Source organism: Hylobates moloch, unplaced genomic scaffold, assembly GCF_009828535.3.
Source record: "Hylobates moloch isolate HMO894 unplaced genomic scaffold, HMol_V3 SCAFFOLD_16, whole genome shotgun sequence".
Classification (NCBI taxonomy): Eukaryota; Metazoa; Chordata; class Mammalia; order Primates; family Hylobatidae; genus Hylobates; species Hylobates moloch.
The window spans coordinates 55,569,821-55,587,941 of NW_026652291.1; the positions used below are offsets into that span (position 1 = coordinate 55,569,821).

At 40.1% G+C, this 18,121-nt stretch overlaps 2 protein-coding genes across 12 annotated transcripts in view; both read left to right on the plus strand.

The window, feature by feature from the left end:
• Positions 1-3,346, plus strand: part of SOS2 (SOS Ras/Rho guanine nucleotide exchange factor 2) — a 114,709-nt gene extending 111,363 nt beyond the window's left edge. For all 3 annotated transcript variants that reach the window (XM_058429940.1, XM_032179211.2, XM_058429941.1), the window contains exons 22-23: positions 76-185; positions 1,625-3,346. In XM_058429940.1, coding sequence (XP_058285923.1) covers positions 76-185; positions 1,625-2,134 — 620 coding nt within the window. In that variant the 3' untranslated portion in view covers positions 2,135-3,346. The remainder of the gene's footprint in view (positions 1-75; positions 186-1,624) is intronic.
• A 492-nt stretch (positions 3,347-3,838) lies between these two features.
• On the plus strand, positions 3,839-17,084 carry VCPKMT (valosin containing protein lysine methyltransferase). Of its 9 annotated transcripts, none has more exons than XR_009210433.1 (7): positions 3,839-4,191; positions 4,299-4,409; positions 4,567-4,639; positions 6,107-6,226; positions 7,809-7,913; positions 13,938-14,104; positions 15,457-17,084. XR_009210433.1 is itself a non-coding variant. In XM_032179218.2 (7 exons), exons 1-7 carry the CDS (start codon positions 3,926-3,928, stop codon positions 10,886-10,888), a joined length of 795 nt encoding a protein of 264 aa, XP_032035109.1. In that variant the 5' UTR covers positions 3,839-3,925; the 3' UTR covers positions 10,889-11,901. The 9 variants fall into 9 exon arrangements, 8 of the variants coding, with proteins under 8 accessions (XP_032035109.1, XP_032035110.1, XP_032035113.1 ...); XM_032179218.2 differs by lacking the exons at positions 13,938-14,104; positions 15,457-17,084 and adding exons at positions 8,446-8,495; positions 10,819-11,901; XM_032179219.2 differs by lacking the exon at positions 15,457-17,084 and having other exon boundaries at positions 13,938-15,406.
• The last annotated feature ends 1,037 nt before the right edge of the window (positions 17,085-18,121 follow it).

Consider the following 18,121-nt stretch of genomic DNA (forward strand, 5'->3'; position numbering starts at 1 on the left):
GTATCGATCACAAGCTGTGATAAAGGTTTATCTTATACTGTGAATTGTGGTTAAACTAGTCTTTTTCTCCCCCAGAGTCTTTCTTTAGTTCATGTGGTAGTTTACATAAACTAAGTGAAGAGCCCCTGATTCCTCCTCCTCTTCCTCCTCGAAAAAAGTTTGATCATGATGCTTCAAATTCCAAGGTAATCAATAGGACTTTACTCCAACTTATTCAAAGTTGTGAATCTTCAAAATAATGCCCAGTGTTATAAAGAATCTGTGAATTATACTTTGGCTACCATTTATGGTTTTTCAGCATTTGAGTTGTTACATTTGAAAAATACTTTTAGTTGTTTAATCCTTACAAAAACCTTTTCTAAATAAGAGGCTGGGCCGGGTGCGGTGGCTCATGCCTGTAATCCCAGCACTTTGGGAGGACGAGGCGGGCAGATCACCTGAGATCAGGAGTTCGAGACCAGCCTGGTCAACATGATGAAACCCCATCTCTACTAAAAATACAAAAAATTAGCTGGGTGTGGTGGCAGGTGCCTGTGATTCCAGCTACTGGGGAGGCTGAGGCAGGAGAAGCGCTTGAACCTGGGAGGTGGAGGTTGCAGTGAGCCAGGATCGTGCCACTGCACTCCAGCCTGGGCAACAATTGCAAAACTCTGTCTCAAAAAAAAGGCTGGTTGGGAGGCTGAGGCATGCGGATCACCTGAAGTCAGGAGTTCAAGACCAGCCTGACCAACATGGTGAAACCTTGTCTTTACTAAAATATACAAAAATTAGCTGGGCATGGTGGCGGGCACCTGTAATCCCAGCTACTCAAGAGGCTAAGGCAGGAGAATCACTTGAACCTGGGAGGTGAAGGTAGGTTGCAGTGAGCCAAGATCGCACCATTGCACTCCAGCCTGGGCGACAGAGGAAGACTCCGTCTCAAAAACTAAAACTAAAAATAAAAAAATAAAAAAGAGGCTGGAAGTACATTTTCTTTCTGGTACAGGTGGAAAAAAACTTTAGTAGTATTCTAAGTATTCTTCAAACTTTCAACTAATGCTTCTCAAAATTTTAAGGGTGCATCAGAATTACCTGAAAGGCTTGGTAAAATCAGATTGTGGAGCCGCACCTCCAGAGTTTCTGATTCAGTAGTCTAGGATGGGGCCCAAGAATTTGCTTTTCTAACAAGTTCCCTTCCCTACTGATGCTGATGCTGTTGGTCCCTGGATCACACTTTGAGATCTACTGCTGTAAGCCTCATTGGAGAAAGTAGCAGTGGATGCCCAGTAAGCAGAAGCTAGACATTAAAGTCCTCTTGACATCGTGTCCTTTCATGTCTATAAAGCAATAAATTATTGTCGCTTACCTAGTATTATAATTAAAATACATAAATTTCTGAAATGTATACACAAATCAAGAAAAGGAGTTAGGGTCTAAGACTTAAATTGAAACATCTCATATATAAAAATATTAAACCCAGCCCTGAATTAAACTAGGAGTACTCAGAATCTGATAATTAACCCAGATTAGTTTATTTTGAGCCTCTGAATTTAACTTGACACATAAAAGTTTTTGAGACTTAAAAAAATTTTTTTTTAATTTTTCAGGAGAATAGAGTTATAATTTAATTACTTTTTTTTTTGAGGGAAATATGAAATCTGATGATGATCCTCCTGCTATTCCACCGAGACAGCCTCCTCCTCCAAAGGTAAAACCCAGAGTTCCTGTTCCTACTGGTGCATTTGATGGGCCTCTGCATAGTCCACCTCCGCCACCACCAAGAGATCCTCTTCCTGATACCCCTCCACCGGTTCCCCTTCGGCCTCCAGAACACTTTATAAACTGTCCATTTAATCTTCAGCCACCTCCACTGGGGCATCTTCACAGAGATTCAGACTGGCTCAGAGACATTAGTACGTGTCCAAATTCGCCAAGCACTCCTCCTAGCACACCCTCTCCAAGGGTACCGCGTCGATGCTATGTGCTCAGTTCTAGTCAGAATAATCTTGCTCATCCTCCAGCTCCCCCTGTTCCACCAAGGCAGAATTCAAGCCCTCATCTGCCAAAACTGCCACCAAAGACTTACAAACGGGAGCTTTCGCACCCCCCATTGTACAGACTGCCTTTGCTAGAAAATGCAGAAACTCCCCAATGACCTTAGCAATATGTAGTCATTGACACTGGAATGGTATTTGTAAAGTTTTTTTTAATTTATTCAAAAAAAGACATAGTATTTTAGTACTTTTTACAAATAATGCTCTTACAAAAATGCTACTGATCAAATAAGCTTTTAAGAATTGGAAAAATAAAAATACAGAAGTCCTTCACCATTATCCTCAGGTGATCAGTAGCATTGCCTTGTCTTGGATCCTCAGTGCTGCCAAAAGGCCAGTATAAAGAATTTATATTTGCACTGTAAACCCTGCAAAAATATGGTTTAAAGTGATATGATTGCACTGAAAAGGGATAGTGCTTTTGTGAAATTTTTCAAATTTGAGTAATAGATGCCTTTTTAAGGCAGTGAATTTACACAAATATGGGAGGGGTATATGGTATTACTGATTTTTAAACCTCTTTGACCATCTTCTAGTTTTTACTTCTAGTTTTTACATCTAGGAGAATTGTGAATAACACCAACTGTTCTTAAACTCTTTAATGCCATGTCTTAAATGCCGGTATTTGCTGCTGAAGACAAAAATGAAAAGTAGGATGAAAATAATAGAATGGCACTGTAAGTGTTTATTATTTTGTCAAAATGTAAACAAAGACTACATAACCCAATGATGGAGGGGAAAAGGGCATGTATCTCATTCAGATGTGCCTTTTGTTTTTGCAGACTATGATGTCTTTAGCTAATGAATTGCCTATTGTTATGGAAAACAGTTAATATGCCATGTATGTACAGTTTTGTTTATATTGTATATTTAAAGATACTGCTAATAACCTATATAAATTTAAGTGACTTGAGGCCTATAATACAGTCTGCTACTTTACTAATTCATAAATTCAAAAAAAATTCTATGGCATAGGAACCACCTGCCTTGCCTTCAAGACCTAGTAACTTTCTCTATAAATCTCGTGTTAACTGAAATTTTTTTTAAATATATTTTTTAGATTGGTAATATTTAAACCAGCAAATACTTAAAGCTTTATTAAACGTTTCAATCAGATAAGTGAGTAAAGCTTTTATTTGCCATTTGGATGCCTTCGTTCAAAGTGATAGAGTGTTTTGCTGATAGTGCTGTAGCAGCAGTTGTAAAGTAGCCAAAAGCCACATTGTTTATTTACTGGTCTGTGGCCTTTTACTGTGCTTTGTATCAGAGTTCTTAACAAGATTAATAAATCACCCCAGTCTTAATTTTTAAAAGACTTTTAAAATATGTGTTTTCATTATAAGGAACAAAGGGAGAGATTGTTGAGTCCTGTAGACACACACACACACACACACACACACCATTTTGTCTTCACTGTTAAATGTGAGCTGCAGGCTTCTAGCAACCACCTTTATGAATTCATACAAAAAACTAGGAGCATACTAGGAACTTGAAAAGGAAGATTGTAAGAGTATTGCCATCTTTGGGAGGATCTTGGAAGCTGATTGCATTTAAGCCTTGTAACTGTGTAAATCAAGTCTCCAACTTGGTAAACCCTAAGGTTGGCTTTGTTTTTTAAAGAGTAGATTATAATAGTAGTTTTGTCTGGGAAAGTGATTTAAACGGCCTCTTCGTTAAGCCAAACGTGTGATTTAGGGTAGAGAGAGGGTGCCAAGCGCGGGGGAAGCTGGGGCCCCACGCTCGGCCCCGCCCAGGTAACGCTGCCTTCCGGGCTTTGTTAACGCGCCGGCTGCGGTGCCAACTCAGCCGCGGGCGGGGGGCGGAGCCGCAGGGCGGGGCGGTGCGCGTTGATGTGACGTCCCTGCGCGCGCCGTTTTCTGTAGCCGGGCGCGATGGCCGCTACGCTGGAGTCCTCGCTGGAGGACCCACTGCGGAGCTTTGTGCGAGTTTTGGAGAAGCGGGATGGTACAGTGCTACGACTACAGCAGTATGGCTCCGGTGGCGTGGGTTGCGTTGTTTGGGACGCTGCCATTGTCCTTTCTAAATACCTGGAAACGCCCGAGTTTTCTGGCGACGGGGCCCACGCGCTGAGCCGGCGGTCGGTGCTGGAGCTGGGTTCGGGCACCGGGGCCGTGGGGCTCATGGCTGCTACCCTCGGGTAAGAGCTGGCGGGCGGGCGGGATGTGGGGGCGCCTTCTTGCTGGGGAAATCCGGATTACAGGCTTTCCCCCCTGTGCCTACACCTCAGTCGACGTTATTTTATAGGGCTGATGTTGTAGTCACCGATCTTGAGGAATTGCAAGAGTTGCTGAAGATGAATATTAATATGAACAAGCATCTTGTCACTGGTTCTGTTCAAGCCAAGGTACTGAAATGGTTTGTATGGCCTTTCAGCTTGTTTTAAGATATTGATTTGTAGTTTGTTTTAAATTGCGTTTCATTAAAAGGATGGAAGGGGACTTTCCGGTTCTTTATAAAACAAGATTATTTTGAATTATTAAAACAATTGAGATATTTGTTTGACATTTTTAAGGGGGGAAGAAATAGAAGGCTTTCCTTCTCCACCCGACTACATACTGATGGCCGACTGCATATACTATGAAGAGGTAAGTATCCAGTGAGTGAAGTCTCTTCATTTAGAAGATGAATCTTATTCCATGGATTCTAAAGCACACGTTTCTTCACATTTTAACCTCTTTGAATCCGGGATTTGCCTTATAGTTGATGCAGTAAAAAGATAAAAGTCACCAGGGACCATATGTATATACGCTCATCATTATCATACCGACCTGGTGAAGTATGTTGAGAAAAGTGTTATATGCATTTTACTAGAGGCTTCTGTAAAAAATTTAAAGGATTTTGCCAATTGGATGTTATGAAAAGCCAAAATCCTCTCTTTTTCCCTTGGTTTGTTCCCACGGAACATGTTAACCGTGACATTGAGAATTAAGTTGTAAATAATTCATTGTTCTTTTCTTTAAATATCAGTTTGGGCCGGGCGCGGTGGCTCACGCCTGTAATCCCAGCACTTGGGAGGCCACGGTGGGTGGGTCACCTGAGGTCGGGAGTTCGAGACCAGCCTGACCTACATGGCAAAACCCTGTCTCTACTAAAAATACAAAATCAGCCAGGCGTGGTGGTGCATGTCTGTAATCCCAGTTATTTGGGAGTCTGAGGCAGGAGAATCGCTTGAAACCCGGGAGGTGGAGGTTGCAGTGAGCCGAAATCACGCCATTGCATTCCAGCCTGGGCAACAAGAGCAAAACTCCGTCTCAAAAAAAAAAAAAAAAAAAAAAAAATACATCAGTTTGTATAGTGTTGTGGGCATCGATTATTTTAAAAATAATTAGCATTGAACCAAGTTAGGGTCAGATTTAACTTTGGTAGGATTGAACCAAGTTAGGGTCAGATTTAACTTTGGTAGGGTAAATTGTTGATTATTTAAATCCCAGATTAGACTAAATAAAATTAAACTTTTAAGAGTAAAGTTGATTCCATTTGTTTTCCCATGAGAACTCCAAAATGCAGTCATCTGAATCCTTTTTCTGGAAACCAAAATCAGTACATGGTTTAGTTAACAGGAGCTTACCCAATCATCAGTTACAGAGGGGTTTTTGTTTGTTTTTTAAGATAGGGGTCTTGCTCTGTCACACATGTTGTAGTGCAGTGGAGTGATCATAGCTCACTGTAACCTCGAGCTCCTGAGGCTCAAGTAATCCTCCCATTCAGCCTCCTCAATAGCTAGGACTATAGGTGTGCACCAGCATGCTGGCTAATTTTTAAGTTTTTTGTAAGGTGTCGGGGGGTGGGGGTTGTCTCTCGCTATGTTCTCCAGGCTGGTCTTCAACTCCTGGTTTCAAGCGATCTTTCCACCTCTGCCTTCCAAAGTGTTGATATTATAGTTGTGAGCCACTACACCTAGCCTAGAGCTTTAATTACATGTGCTTTGTTGGATTGATTCAAAGATGGATAAATTGTAGGGGAGCTATAAATACCCCTGTACCTCCTCAACCTACTTTTAGAGTAGAAAAATTTTTAAATCATAAACAAAAAGTATATTCTTTTTTAAATAGTCTTTGGAGCCATTGCTGAAAACTCTAAAAGATGTCAGTGGATTTGAAACTCGTATTATATGTTGTTATGAACAACGAACAATGGGAAAAAATCCAGAAATTGAGAAAAAATATTTTGAGGTAAGTATTAGGTACTCTATTATCTTTGTAGTGATTTCCCTTCAGGGAGGCTGTATGTGTGTCTCTTCAAGTATATTATGGTAATTTTGGGTGGGGAAAACATTCTGTTTGTGTGAAGCTGAGGAAAGGATCTTCACAGCCCATGATTCTACTGAGCTCCCCTTTTTCATCTTTTCTGATACTTGATTTCATTTCTAATTAGTTGATCTGTGGCTACAGAAGAATCTTAAATAATACTGGTGCCACTCCTTTTTAAGAACAGTTTTCAGTGTTTATTAAACATGATGCTGCCTTTGGGGAACATATTAATGATGTATGTATTACCTTTGGAGAATACATGATAGAAACGTGCAGGTGATAAGTTGTTTTTTTTTGTTTTTGTCTTTGTTTTGAGACAGAGTTTCACCCTGTAGCCCATGCCGGAGTGCAGTGGCACAGTCAGGGCTCACTGCGTCCTCAACCTCCTGGGCTCAAGTGATCCTCCTCCCTCAGCACCCCCCAAGTAACTGGGACTACAGGCATGTACCACCACACCCGGCTAACTTTTTGTATTTTTTTGTAGAGATGGGGTTTTCCCATGTTGCCAAGTGATAAGTTTTTACTTCTGTGTTTTTCTCTACATATTTATGAAACCTCCAACCTAGATACCTGTCTATTTTTAGAGTCTTTTTTTTTTTTTTTTAACTTTTTGTTCTGAAATAGTTAGAAAAGACTTACAGGAAGTTGCAGATATAGTATATAGGGTTTTATGTATCTGTCACCCTTCTTCCCCTAGTGATAACCCAAACCCTTTTTATGGGCACAAATCTATCACATTGTGAGTGACTCCTTTTGAGGGTACATCTATATAGGCCTGCAGTTTTGTCTGCTGAAAGGACTACTTTGGTTTAATGAGAAAGCAGGTATATGACTGCCTCAGGTAACATATACTAAAATGTTTATTTTCATGTTTTTCTCGAATATGAAAAATGTTCATGAACTTTTGAAATGATGCATAATGAAAATTTCGTACTGTTAAACAGCTTTTATTGGGGTAAAGCATATGTAAAATGCATATGTATCAGTCAAGTGCTGAGCTTAATTTTTCATATGTATACACCCAAATAACTACTTACCAACATAAAGATAGAGGACATTTTCAGGATGTTGGAAGGTTTGCACACTGCCCTTTCCCAGGCAATACTCCTCAAAAGGTAACCACTGGCCAGGCGCGGTGGCTCACGCTTGTAATCCCAGCACTTTGGGAGGCCTAGATGGGCAGATCACGAGGTCAGGAGTTTGAGACCAGCCTGGCCAACATGGTGAAACCCTTTCTTTACTAAAAATACAAAAATTAGCTGGGTGTGGTGTTGTGCGCCTGTAATCCCAGCTACTCAGGAGGCTGAGGCAGGAGAATCACTTGAACCCAGGGAGGCAGAGGTTGCAGTGAGCCAAGATCATACCACTGTACTCCAGCCTGGGTGACAGAGTGAGACTCTGTCTCAAAAAAAAAAAAAAAAAAAGTAACCACCATTCTGACTTCTGTCACCCACAGGTCAGTTCATATTACTGAATTTGAAGTATGTCTGTTTTAAATTTATAGCTCCTTCAGCTAGATTTTGACTTTGAAAAAATTCCTTTGGAAAAACATGATGAAGAGTATCGAAGTGAAGATATTCATATTATATACATCAGAAAGAAAAAATCGGTAAATAACATTCTCAGTTCTTCATTCTCCAAGGAGGTTTCATCAGCTGGACACTATTTCAGGGCATATGTGTGGTATGGGCGTTGATTTTGATGTGGAGAAACAGCCAGAATGATTCACTGGACTCAGGCAGTAACTTTAGTGTCAAGATAATTTAATCTATCTTGCCTTGGGTTTTTGCTCTAAAGCCAGGCTTTTTTTTTTTTTTTTTTTTTTTTTTAATTGTATTTTTTAAGTAGAGACACGTTTCACCGTGTTGCCTAGACTGGTGTCGAACACCTGGGCTCAAGTGATCCGCCCACGTCGGCCTCCCAAAGTTCTGGGATTACAGGCATCAGCCACCATACCTGGCCAGGCTTCTCTTTTAAAGGCCTTTTCCAGCTTCTCCGTAGACGTAAATTGTATAGCTCTATAATTGGGTATTACCTCAGACAAGTGATTAGCTATTTATAAGTTTCTTTTATCTCTGTGAGATTTTAAAATGCCTGCTCTTAACCTTTGTGAACTTTTCCTTATTAAAAATTGTTTACAGAAAATGAAATATAACAAGGCAGATGAGTCCATAAAAGATAAATGCACTCAGTTAAGTAGAATTTATGTATCTTCCCCCTTCTTGGTGCATGTTTTATCCTGTATAACAATCACATTTTATGCAGCTTGCCTCAATGGCGCCTAGGATTTGAGCCTGTAGAAAGAGGGAAGAATTGTACTTCATCCTTTTTTTTTTTTTTTTTTTGAAACAGGGTCTCACTCTGTCATCCAGGCTGGAGTACAGTGGTGCAATCTCGGCTTGCTGCAACCTCTGCCTCGTGGGCTCGAGAAGTGATCCTCCCACCTCAGCCTGTCCTGAGTACCTGGGACCATAGGCATGCACCACCATGCCCAGCTAATTTTTGTATTTTTTTTTTTGTAGAGACGGGGTTTCGCCATGTTGTCCAGGCTAATTTTGCACTCCTGGACTCCAGTGACCTGCCCGCCTTGGCCTCCCAAATTGTTGGGATTACAGGTGTGAGCTGCTGCTCCTGGCCTTTCATCTATTTTTGTATTCCCAGCACCTTTGGTATATGGGACTAGCGTAAGGCAGGGAGGTGATTACTTTTATGAATTAAGGATGCTAGATTCAATAAGCCCACATTTTTCTATCATCTTTGCTTTGATTATGTTTGTGATAAAGTTTTCTGATTATATGAATTCTAGTCAAAAGCAAATAAAACTTAGTTTTAGGGAACAGAAGTAGGTGTTAGGACTAAATCTAAGTAAAAAGGCAGCAGTGGGATTATTCAGATTAACATTTATGTGGCATGGTGCCACAGATGACAGAAAAAACTGTTTTGTTTTTTAAGGGATCCAGTTTTAACTGAAGCTGTTGTGCAGTTTTAAAAGTAGAATTTTTTGGAGGCATAAAGATTTTGTGTTTCCTGAATATAAAGGCTTTTTTTTTTTGGCCAAAAAAAAAAAAAACTTATTTTTTAGTTGATGTAATTCACATACCATAAAATTCACACTTTTAAGGTGTACAATTTGGTGATTTTTAGTATATTCACATAGTTGTGTAAATCACCGCTTTCTAATTTTAAACGATTTCAACCCCCAGAGAAGCCTCTTACCCGTTAGCAGTCACTCCCTGTTACCCCCATCCCCAGCTGCTGGCAACCACTAATCTCTTTATGGATTTGCCTATTCTGCACATGTCATATGTAACAAGTCACATATTGTGTGGCCTCTTGTGCCTGTCTTCTTTCACTCAGCACAGTATTCTCAAGCCTCATCTACATTGTAGCACACATTAGCACCTAACTCCTTTTTGTGGCTGAATAGTATTCCTTTATATGGCTATACCACACCTTATCCATCCATTGACGAGATGAATAATGCTGCTATGAACATTCATCTACAAATTTATGTGAGAACATGTTTTCAGACCTCTTGAGTATATACCTAGAGGAATTGCAAGGTTATATGGGAACTGTTTAACTTTTTGAAGACTTGCCAAACTGTGTTCCAAATCTACCATACCATTATACATTCTCACCAGCAGTGTATGAGGGTTCCAGTTTTCTCCACATTTTTACCAACATTTGTTAATTATACCCATCTCACTGGGTATGAGATAGTCTCTAAACTGTGGTTTTCATTTCTCTAATGACTAATGATGTTGGGTATCTTTTCTATATTTAGAAGAAATGCTTGGCCCATTTTCAGATTGATTTATTTGCCTTTTTACTTTTGAGTTGTGAGAGTTCCTTATACATTCTGAATACTAGACACTTACAGATGCATTATTTGTGAATATTTTCTCCCATTCTGTGGGTTGTCTTTTCATTTCCTTGATAGTGTGTCTTTTATTTTCTTAATTTATTATTTTCTTATATTTCTTTTGAGACAGAGTCTCTTACTGTCATCCAGTCTGGAGTGCAGTGGCATGATCTTGTCTCAGTGCAACCTCTGCCTCCCAGGTTCAAGTGATTCTTCTGTGTGAGCCTCCCAAGTAGCTGGGACTACAGGCATGTGCCACGACGCCTGGCTAATTTTTTTGTATTTTTAGTAGAGATTGGGTTTCACTATGTTGGCCAGGCTTGTGTCGAACTCCTGGCCTCAAGTGCTCTGCCGCCTCAGCCTCCCAAAATGCTGGGATTACAGGTGTGAGCCACCACACCCGGCCTATGGTGTGTCTTTTGAAGCACAAATATTTTAATTTTGATAATGTCCAATGCATCTGTTCTTTCTTCAGTTGCTTGTTAGGTGTCAGCAAAGAACCATTATAAACATGCATGGTTGTTCACTTGAATTGCATGTAGCCACTGTTAGGCATACTAGGCATTATGAGGCATATTAGGCATTATTAAATACCCAGTAAATAGTTTGTGGTAAATCAATCTTTTAAGTTTCCTTCTTTTTCTTATAGAAATTTCCATCGTGAAGCCTTTAATCATCTTACCCAAGCCTCTAACAACCTGGGTAAACTAAAGATGTGAATAGAGCATGTGAATATCGCATGGGAAGAATGTGTTCACAGATTTTTTTCCGGCACGTCCTTAGAAATCCGACGTATAGATGACGACCACCAGGGGCGGCCTGCAATAACGAAAAATGCCTGCTTGCCTGCCTGCCTGCCAATGGCCCTGAATCCAGCTTAGGTTACTTAGTTCAGCATCAAGTTCTACTTAAATGTTGGGAATCAGTTATTCAAATAAAAATTGGTATTGAGGCGAGGCTAAAATCTGCCAAAAACAGTGAACCAACATGATTGACTTGACCTTTTATAGGAAACTAGACATAAATTTCTGAAGAGAACTATCTGCTATTATATAATGTTTTAAATTCAAACTAGTAAATTTTAGTTTATCTTCAAAGTTTAAAAGGTTTTCATTTTGTACATAATTATATAATTATCATTTGTATTTTCCACTTCATTTCTTTTAAAATATCTTTAATACTTAAATGTTCTTTTAATTTTAAAAAGAACTGAGATATTGTCTTGTGTACTTACATTGGCTAAAGTTTTCTTTTCTTCCACCATACATATCTATGTGATTTAATCAGTAAATTGTACTGTAATGAGTTGCTAAGAAGACAAATCAGAAGATTGGAGGAACAAAAGATATCTTTACAGATTTTTCATTTGAGAATGGAGTGAGAATAGAAAGACCAGTTTCAGGCTTATGCACTTATGTGGCTCATGCACTTTTCTTTATGTATATGTTCCAGGAAAATCTGGCTTAAAAATACTGGTATTAACTTGTTTACATGAAGCGGTGAAAGGTTTTTGAATAACTACAAATGTAGTTCTATATGTATATACCAAATGAATTTTTGTTCTGTCTCTCTCTGTTTTATGTTATGAAGCCATTTGCTCATATACAATAATTTGTCAAGGACTTTAATCATACTTGTTCCAAAGAGTAGTAACCGGATGGAATTCTGGTGTTTACAGGCATTGGTGCTAGATGGCACATTTTATGTGTTAAAATAAACATTGTTTTTGAGACCTTGTGACTGAATATCAGAAATACCTTTGAAGAAAGTGAACATCTAAACAGTTAACAGAAAGAGCAAAAGCAGCCCTATTTAGAGACATTAAGGATACAAGTCAAGAAATCAGTTCATTCCTTTCAGGTTTATTTCAGTCTTAAAAGTTTCTTTGCTAGCTTTTGGTTTGTTTTTTTCTTTCCCCCAAAATACTTTGTTCATACTGTCCTTAGCATTTCATTAAGCAGTTTGCAAGGCAGTGTAACCTAAATGTATGGTGCTTTGTGAGGTACAGATAGTGATAGCTGTTATTAATGATGTCTTAGAACAAATGACCACTTTTTAGCTTGTTTTATAGCATTATGAAATTTGTAAAAATAAGTTTGACCTTGACTATAGTAGTCCACCCAGGTTCCTTAAATGTCTTTTCACCCTCCAGTTTTTATGCCCTCCTGCTTTCTCTTTTTTTTTCTTTTTTTGAGACAGGGTTTTGTTCTGTTGCCCAGGCTGGAGTGCAGTAGTGGCACAATCTTGGCTCACTGCAACCTACTTCCAGGCTCAGACGATCCTCCTACCTCAACCTCCTTAGTAGCTGGAACTACAGGTGCGCCACCACGGCTGGCTAGCTTTGTTGTATATTTTGTAGAGCCAGGGTTTCATCATGTTGCCCAGACTGGTCTGCAATTCCTGGAGCCAAGTGATCCACCCTCCTTAGCCCCCCAAAGTGATGGGATTACTAGCCATGAGCCACTGCACCTGGCCCTCTCTTTTAATACACACTATCTATGGGTCTTTGGCCTGAAGTGCCCCTTGATTTTACTGTATGAAAACCCAGCTCTTTTAGTTCAGAAAAATGAAACTTCACTAATTTCCTGGAGGAGTTGGGCTGAAGTCGGCCTCTATGCAACTTTGCCAAAATCACACTCTTGCTTGACTCCCTCCTCCTTCCTGTTCGGCTATTCCCATTCCTTTACTTAACCTTGATAAATCATTTGCATACATTCCTCTCTGTCTGCTTCTGGAGAACTCACCTAAGTACTGACTGTAGAGGAAATTTGTAATTGAAAGTCAAATAGGCCCCATGCGCGGTGGCTCATGCCTGTACGCCGAGGCAGGCAGATCTCCTGAGGTCGGGAGTTGGAGACCAGCCTGGCCAACATGGTGAAACGCTGTCTCTACTAAAAATACAAAAATTAGCCTGGCATGGTGGCGTGCGCTGTAATCCCAGCTACTTGGGAGGCTGAGGCAGGAGAATAGCTTGAACCCCGGAGGTGGAGGCTGCAGTGAGCTGAGATGGAGCCACTGCACTCCAGCCTGGGTGACAGAGCAAGACTCCGTCTCAAAAAAAAAAAAAAAAGTCAAATAGGATATCTTTCCTGTTCTGGAATAAGGCCAAAACTGAAGTCAAGGTGCCAATCCTCACATTGTAAGATTCGACCAGTGGTGGTTAGGACCAGTGAATGCTACAGGGCTTACTGAAGGTGGCCAGTTCAGAGAACATGCTCTATCACCAACCACTATTCCACAGACATCTGGGGAGCTTTGGAAGAGGTCTCCTTTTGGAGGAGTCCATTGTTAGGGAATGTAATTTAGTCTTTTGGGCTTTCGAATGTGGAGAGGTAACAGGTTGTACCTGCACTCACAAGCCACAGGAGGAGGCTGGGTGAGGTGGCTCATGCCTGTAATCCCAGCACTTGGGGAGGCCAAGGCAGGCAGATCACTTGAGCCCAGGAGCTTGAGACCAGGCTGGGCAACATAGCAAGACCCTGTTTCTATAAAACATACAAAAAATTACCTGGGTGTGGTCGTGTACACCTGTAGTCCCATCCATACTAGGGAGGCTGATGTGGGAGGTTCATCTGAGCCCAGGGAGGTTGAGACTGCAGTGAGCCATGATTGCACCACTGCACTCCAGCCTGGGTGACAGTGAGACCGTATCTCAAAAAAACAAAACCACAGGAGGAAGGCCTGAGGAAGTAACTAGAGATTCGAGATGCTTGCATGTATGGGAGGCCAGTATTTCTCTTTCTGGTTGGATTTGTGTTTACCCACCAGCAGCAGATTCCAAAGCATGGAGATAGAATTGGAGGAGTGATGTGGGAACTGTAAGGCCGAGGGGTATTGAAGATGCACCCTGCCAGCCTGAGAAATGATGCATGAATTGAGGGTTAGAAGACTTCTGCAACAACATGAAGGAAGGGATGACGTGGTTTAAAAGGCAAGTGCAACGGATGAGGTGATGCCACTAGCTGGGGCTCAGCCAGGACACAGCTAATTCCCAAATCCCAAGGGACTGCCAATGCCTTGGCCTCTGGGCGAGTGTGGATTGCCTCTGCACAATGGAGCTCGTAAACCACTTACCAGAATGCAGTTATAGCCAATGAGGGAAAGGGTTGCAACCCCACAGTAAGGCAGTATTTCTCAAACCAGGCTGCACGTGGAAAATTAAAAGCACACAAAACGCATGTTCAGGCCCTATCCCAGTCCAGTTTAATCAGAGGCATAGTATTTTTATTAAGGGGTTCCAGATGGTCTTAATGTTTGCCTTAAATTGAGAACCACTGCAACAAGGAAACCTCTTTTAGCATCTACTTCCCAAGGAGAAGAGAGCAAAGAAAGAAGAAAGTATATAAAAAGCAAACCATCTGTGAATAGAGTGGGCCTGTAGTACATATGGACAAAAAAACACTTGGAATCGGATGTGGAACCTTGTATGAAATAGGAGGTTTTAAAATAAACAGGACTGAGCTTTGGAAACGGAAATAGACTGTAAATATAATCTGAAAATTTAGAGAATCTGGCCAAGAAGGCAGAGGTGATGGATGCTACTCAAGAAGGAAGGGGGATTCGACAGTTAAAAATTGTTGCAGGTCCAGTCTCCAATGACTTGAGTCTCTTCTGTACACCAGTTATAACTTTAAATGTCTTTGAGGTTGCATAACTTTGCATTTTAATCTGCCACAGTTTATAACCAAGGGTCCATGGATCATATGTTAGGTGAAGTTGGAAATGAAATTAGTTTTTTGTTGTTTTGTTCTGTTTTGAGACAGACTCTCACTCTGTCACCCAGGCTGGATTGCAATGGTGCGATCTTGGCTCACTGCAACCTCCGCCTCCCAGGTTCAAGCGATTCTCCTGCCTCAGCCTCCAAAATAGCTGGGATTACAGGCACCTGCCACCACACCCAGCTAATTTTTGTATTTTTAGTAGAGACGGGGTTTCACCTGTTGGTAAAGCTGGTCTCGAGCTCCTGACCTCAAGCAATCCACCCGCCTCAGCCTCCCAAAGTGTTGGGATTACGTACGTGCGTGAGCCACTGCACCTGGCCTAGGTTATTTTAAAGTAAGAACTATTAATCCAGAATGTTAGTGGGAATTTTTTTATACACAGCGTATCTTTTAATTTTTTTCTTACCTTTCTTGAAAAATTCCTTGTTAAATTATGCGAAATATGATGTGACAGATTATAGGTATTTTAATTTAAAGGAGAGTATGGGTTATAGAAACATCTGTTGTTCTAAAGGTCCCCTGTAGATGGCATTGCTTGACTTTGTCTTTTAATGTTTTATAGAAAGGAAGTTGTTAAAATAGAATCTACTTTGAAATGCAATCACATTTTAAAGGTGAACGAAAGTAGATTAAAAAGAATAAGTCTACCTTTTGAGTTACTTTCAGAAGATAACACAGGGTAAGTAAAACAAGTTTTTTTCTTGTAAAATTGTATTTGGTTTATCTTTCCGTTTCTTTCTGCTATGCCTTTTGAATATCATTCATAAAGCTACATTATTACAATTTATAAAACATTTTCTCCGCTATCGATACCTTCTGTGAAAAGAAGACAGATATTTAAGAGGCTAAATTAATTCAAGTGACGTTCTGAAAATTAAAATTCACCTTGAAAGCAGCTTTCACATAATCATGATTTTACATCTGAGACACTTAAAACTTCTCATTTTAATTAGTTTTTCAAAGCAGTTTTTTTGTTTTTTGTTTTTTTTTTTTCAATAGAATAAGTGGTAGTTCTTACTTCTGAAGGCTGAAGTTCTGTCTTTGGTTCCCACAGTCCTGTAGGCACAGGCCAGGTATTTGACTTTTGGGTTTTCTTTTTTCTCAGGAAACATCAGGATTTGAAAGAGTTTTGATTCATTGATAACAAACATTGTTAGAGGAGAATATTCAGTTTTCATACCATAAAGACCTTCACTCTAATAGAAATACAGAAAAAGAAAACTGTTGCAACAATATCTTACTGAAAATTAATGGAAAAGCTAAGTGTTTACTTTCCATAATATTGGGTAGGAAAGCAATAAATTCTCAAGGCGTTTTCACCAGTTAAAGTTTAAACCATTAGATATTTGAGGTTGTTCAAGACATTGAAGTTCTTATGTGTTGGTGAAGTTCTGAGTCCCCATCAACTGTGAGATACATTCTAAGTCATTGATTATTAATAACAAGATGCTATCATTTGCAAATGATAAACCTAAAATATGGTAGAGCAAATTATCTCCATGATAATATTTTGCTCACGTGCATTCTGAAAACAGTGTCAGCACAGAGGCTCTGAGACCAGATTATCTGGGTTTGAATCCCAGTGCTACCACTTACTAGCTGTGTGACCTTGAAGTTACTTAAACTCTGTGTGCCTCAGTTTCCTCGTATGTAAGGTAAAGATCATAATATCTTATAGGTTGCTGTGAAGATTAAATTAGTCAAATACATGTAATGTACTTAGGTACCAGGCACATAGTAAGCGTTCAATAAATGTGACTGTAGTTGGGGTGGAATTACAGGTGGGCACTTGGAAAATATGCATAATGCAAGTCAGTTTTATCTGTTGCAGTGTGAAATCTGGGCACCTTTTTGAGAGTATAGGATGCATGTAAACATTGCTGCCCAGTCACAGTGGGAATGGCAGCTGGGATGGGAGGAGGTTGAGAACATTGTTATACAACATGTACTGTTATTTAAACAAATAACAATCTTAGAAAAATAAAGAAGATATGGGGAAGAAAATTTTTGTTCACTATTCATTTTTACAGTTTGAAAGCAACTGCCACGAGCATTCAAAGGCCAATAGGGACAGAGCAAATCCTCGTTTCTAAATATGGGAGCCTGGGTTTGCTGGCTGGAGCTCCAAGATTAACATTCCACCGCCCTGGACCCTTACTCAATTCTTCCTTCCACGGTTGTTTGCTAAACCTGAGACCAGATAGGTAGCAGGCCATTAAAGTACAGCAGAAAGTCATTTTTCTGAAGTCTGAGACTTGATCTGTCTGCATAACGATATTTTCAGAGTTTAGATTTATTAACTCTAAAAGAGCAATATGACTTTAAAATATGTTTGTAGCGGTTGTTTCTTGCCTAAATAATCTTTCACTGTGTAATGAGTGCATGTGTGGGATGCAGGACTTAACTAATTCCTCAGGCTAACTGACCATGTCTTTTACTAACAGACAAGAATGACAAAACCTTGGATTGTGTCTGTTTCTCCATCAGCCAGTGTAAAGTGGCCCATAGGCTTTACTTCAGAAGGGGTGTCCAATCTTCCCTGGGCCACACTGGAAGGAGAAGAATTGCCTTTGGGCCACACATAAAATACACTAGTGATAGCTGATGAGTTTAAAAAAAAATTGCAAAAGGTTTACGAATTTGTGTTAGTCCACATTCAAAGATGTCCTGGGCCATATGCAGCCCATGAGCAGTGGGCTGGACAAACTTGCTTTCTGCTTCTGCATTATATTAAACTTGCAGGGCCTTTCTGCTTGCAATTAATGGAAAATATTGTCGTGAATACTAAATAGGTGGTCTTAATTTTTAGAAACCTTTATACATTACCTATAATACAGTAACTTATTTTGTTGAATTAATTCACATTTTTTAATTTTCACAGGTTGAAAACAAGGATATTTCCTCCTTGCAAAGCACAATTAAAATGTTTGTAAAAGGGCTGGCCCAGATGCAGTTTTTATCGGCTTAAACGTTTGAGTAGTTAACAAATTCCTTTCAGGTTATTAGTTCTAATGAGGTACCACTGACAGTCTTTTGATGGGTCAGTGCTGTTAAATACTTTTGGTTTTTTTGTTGTTGTTTCTTTGTTTGAGACAGAGTCTCACTGTCACCCAGGCTGGAGTGTAGTGGTGCAATCTTGGCTCACTGCAACCTCCACCTCCCAGGTTTAAGCTATCTTCCTACTTCAGCCTCCTGAGTAGCTGGGATTACGGGCACGTGCCACCATGACCG